This window comes from Phocoena phocoena, chromosome 11 (assembly GCF_963924675.1).
Source record: "Phocoena phocoena chromosome 11, mPhoPho1.1, whole genome shotgun sequence".
In the NCBI taxonomy this organism is placed as follows: domain Eukaryota; kingdom Metazoa; phylum Chordata; class Mammalia; order Artiodactyla; family Phocoenidae; genus Phocoena; species Phocoena phocoena.
Window position 1 is genome coordinate 63,773,127 of NC_089229.1, and position 2,039 is coordinate 63,775,165.

Consider the following 2,039-nt stretch of genomic DNA (forward strand, 5'->3'; position numbering starts at 1 on the left):
ATGGCTTCAGAACCTATGAATGCAAAACAAGCTAGGAATCGCTTCACAAAGGGGAAAAGGCAACAGCACCAGCAAATAAAGAACAGATCTTCACTTGGTGATGGTGATGGAGAAGACTCCTTTATCTCTGATGCCAATGAAGCTTGGAAAGATTTTCATGGTTCTCTTCTTCAGTTTTATGAAAATGGAGAACTCTGTGATATCACATTGAAGGTTGAACTGGTGGCTAGAGCTTGCTGTGAATACATGAAGTTACATTTTCATCCCTCCAGTTGTCTGGCAGTAAGAGCCTTTGCAGAAAGTCACAATCGTATATACTTAATGGACATGGCAGATCAGTATGCCTGTGAGCATTTTCCTGAAGTGGTGGAGTGTGAAGACTGTTCGTTTGCCGCTGTTGCCAGTTGATTTTCTTATGGGTGCTGTGGCAAAAGAACAGATTGTCAAACAGAACGTAAAATGTAGAGGTTTATTGGATGAAGCAAGAAATTACCACCTTCACTTGAGTAGCACGGCAGTACCTGATTTTGAATACTCCTTCCAGACTACCCCAAGGAAACATACTGCTGATGTGCTATTTTGTGTAGGTGGTCGAGGTGGATCAAGTGACCCCTTTTGCTGTATCGAATGCTATTCTATCAACAAAAACAGCTGGTTCTTTGGACCAGAAATGAACAGTCGAAGGCTACGTGTGGGTATAATCTCAGTGGAAGGTAAAGTGTATGCAGTGGGTGGACATGATGGAAATGAACATTTAGGTAGTATGGAGATGTTTGATTGTCTCACTATTAAATGGATGATGAAGGCATCAGTGAACACAAAGAGGCGAGGAATTGCCTTGGCTTCCTTGGGGGGCCCAATTTATGTAATTGGAAGGTTAGATGACAACACTTGCGTCAACGATGTTGAGAGATATGACATAGAATCTGATCAGTGGAGTACAGTGGCACCAGTGAATACTCCCCGTGGAGGAGTTGGCTCTGTGGCTCTTGTGAACCATGTTTATGCAGTAGGTGGCAAGGATGGAGTAGCTTCTCTATCTAGTGTGGAGAGGTGTGATCCACATCTCGATAAATGGATAGAAGTTAAAGAAATGGGTCAGCGAAGAGCAGGCAATGGAGTTAGTGAGCTCCATGGTTGCTTACATGTTGTTGGTGGTTTTGATGATAATTCTCTGAGTTCAGTTGAGCGGTATGATCCTCGAAGCAACAAGTGGGATTATGTAGCAGCCCTTACCACTCCTGGGGGTGGAGTGGGGATCGCAACAGTGATGGGCAAAATCTTTGCAGTTGGTGGTCATAATGGCAATGCATACTTAAATACAGTAGATGCATTTGATCCAGTGCTGAATAGGTGGGAGCTTGTTGGATCTGTGTCTCACTGCAGAGCTGGAGCAGGTGTAGCTGTGTGTGCCTAACTAGGCAAATTTGAGATGTAGGTCGTGGATCCAATAATGTGGCTGACTGTATGTGACTTGAGTTCTAGCCACCAACAATTCAATCATATCTGATAGGCAAGAAAGGCTACCAGGATTTTGTAATGGCCACCTTTGAACAGTTTTAACTACTACTAGAGTCTGATTTAAACGTAAACTGTTGTATTGTGACTACGTGCAACTTTTGAAATTGTAGCTGAAACTACTAGTAATAAAGTTGATACTTCCCACTTTAACAAATAATGAAGTAGGGAAGGAAGACACTCTAACCTGAAACCATACATCCTCCAAAGAAAATGTGTTTAAAGGAGTGCCAAAACCTTCAATTTCCTTCTTTTAAAAAACTATGGATGAATCAAAATGTAAAATGAAGTCATTTGCTGAGCTTTACCTTTTGCCTAAAGGTGTTAACCTTAGGCAGTGGACTTTTCCTAGGGGGAGATTGTGAACCTATTCATCAACACAAGGATATCAGGACACATAACAGACCTGCTCCATTTGAAGATCTTTTCTACTTGGTGCTGATGAATTTTTGCCTTGTTTTTTTCTAGGTGTTGATTTTTCAATCCCTTGAATATTTACAGAAATAGGAAAAATGTTTCAT

The 2,039-nt window shown here is 41.6% G+C and overlaps 1 protein-coding gene across 1 annotated transcript; it reads left to right on the forward strand.

Moving 5' to 3' along the window:
* On the forward strand, nucleotides 1–1,417 carry LOC136131219 (kelch-like protein 8). Its single transcript, XM_065887995.1, has 2 exons — nucleotides 1–213; nucleotides 380–1,417. The coding sequence occupies exons 1-2, from the start codon at nucleotides 1–3 to the stop codon at nucleotides 1,415–1,417; spliced, it is 1,251 nt and encodes a 416-aa protein (XP_065744067.1).
* Nucleotides 1,418–2,039: the final 622 nt, after the last annotated feature.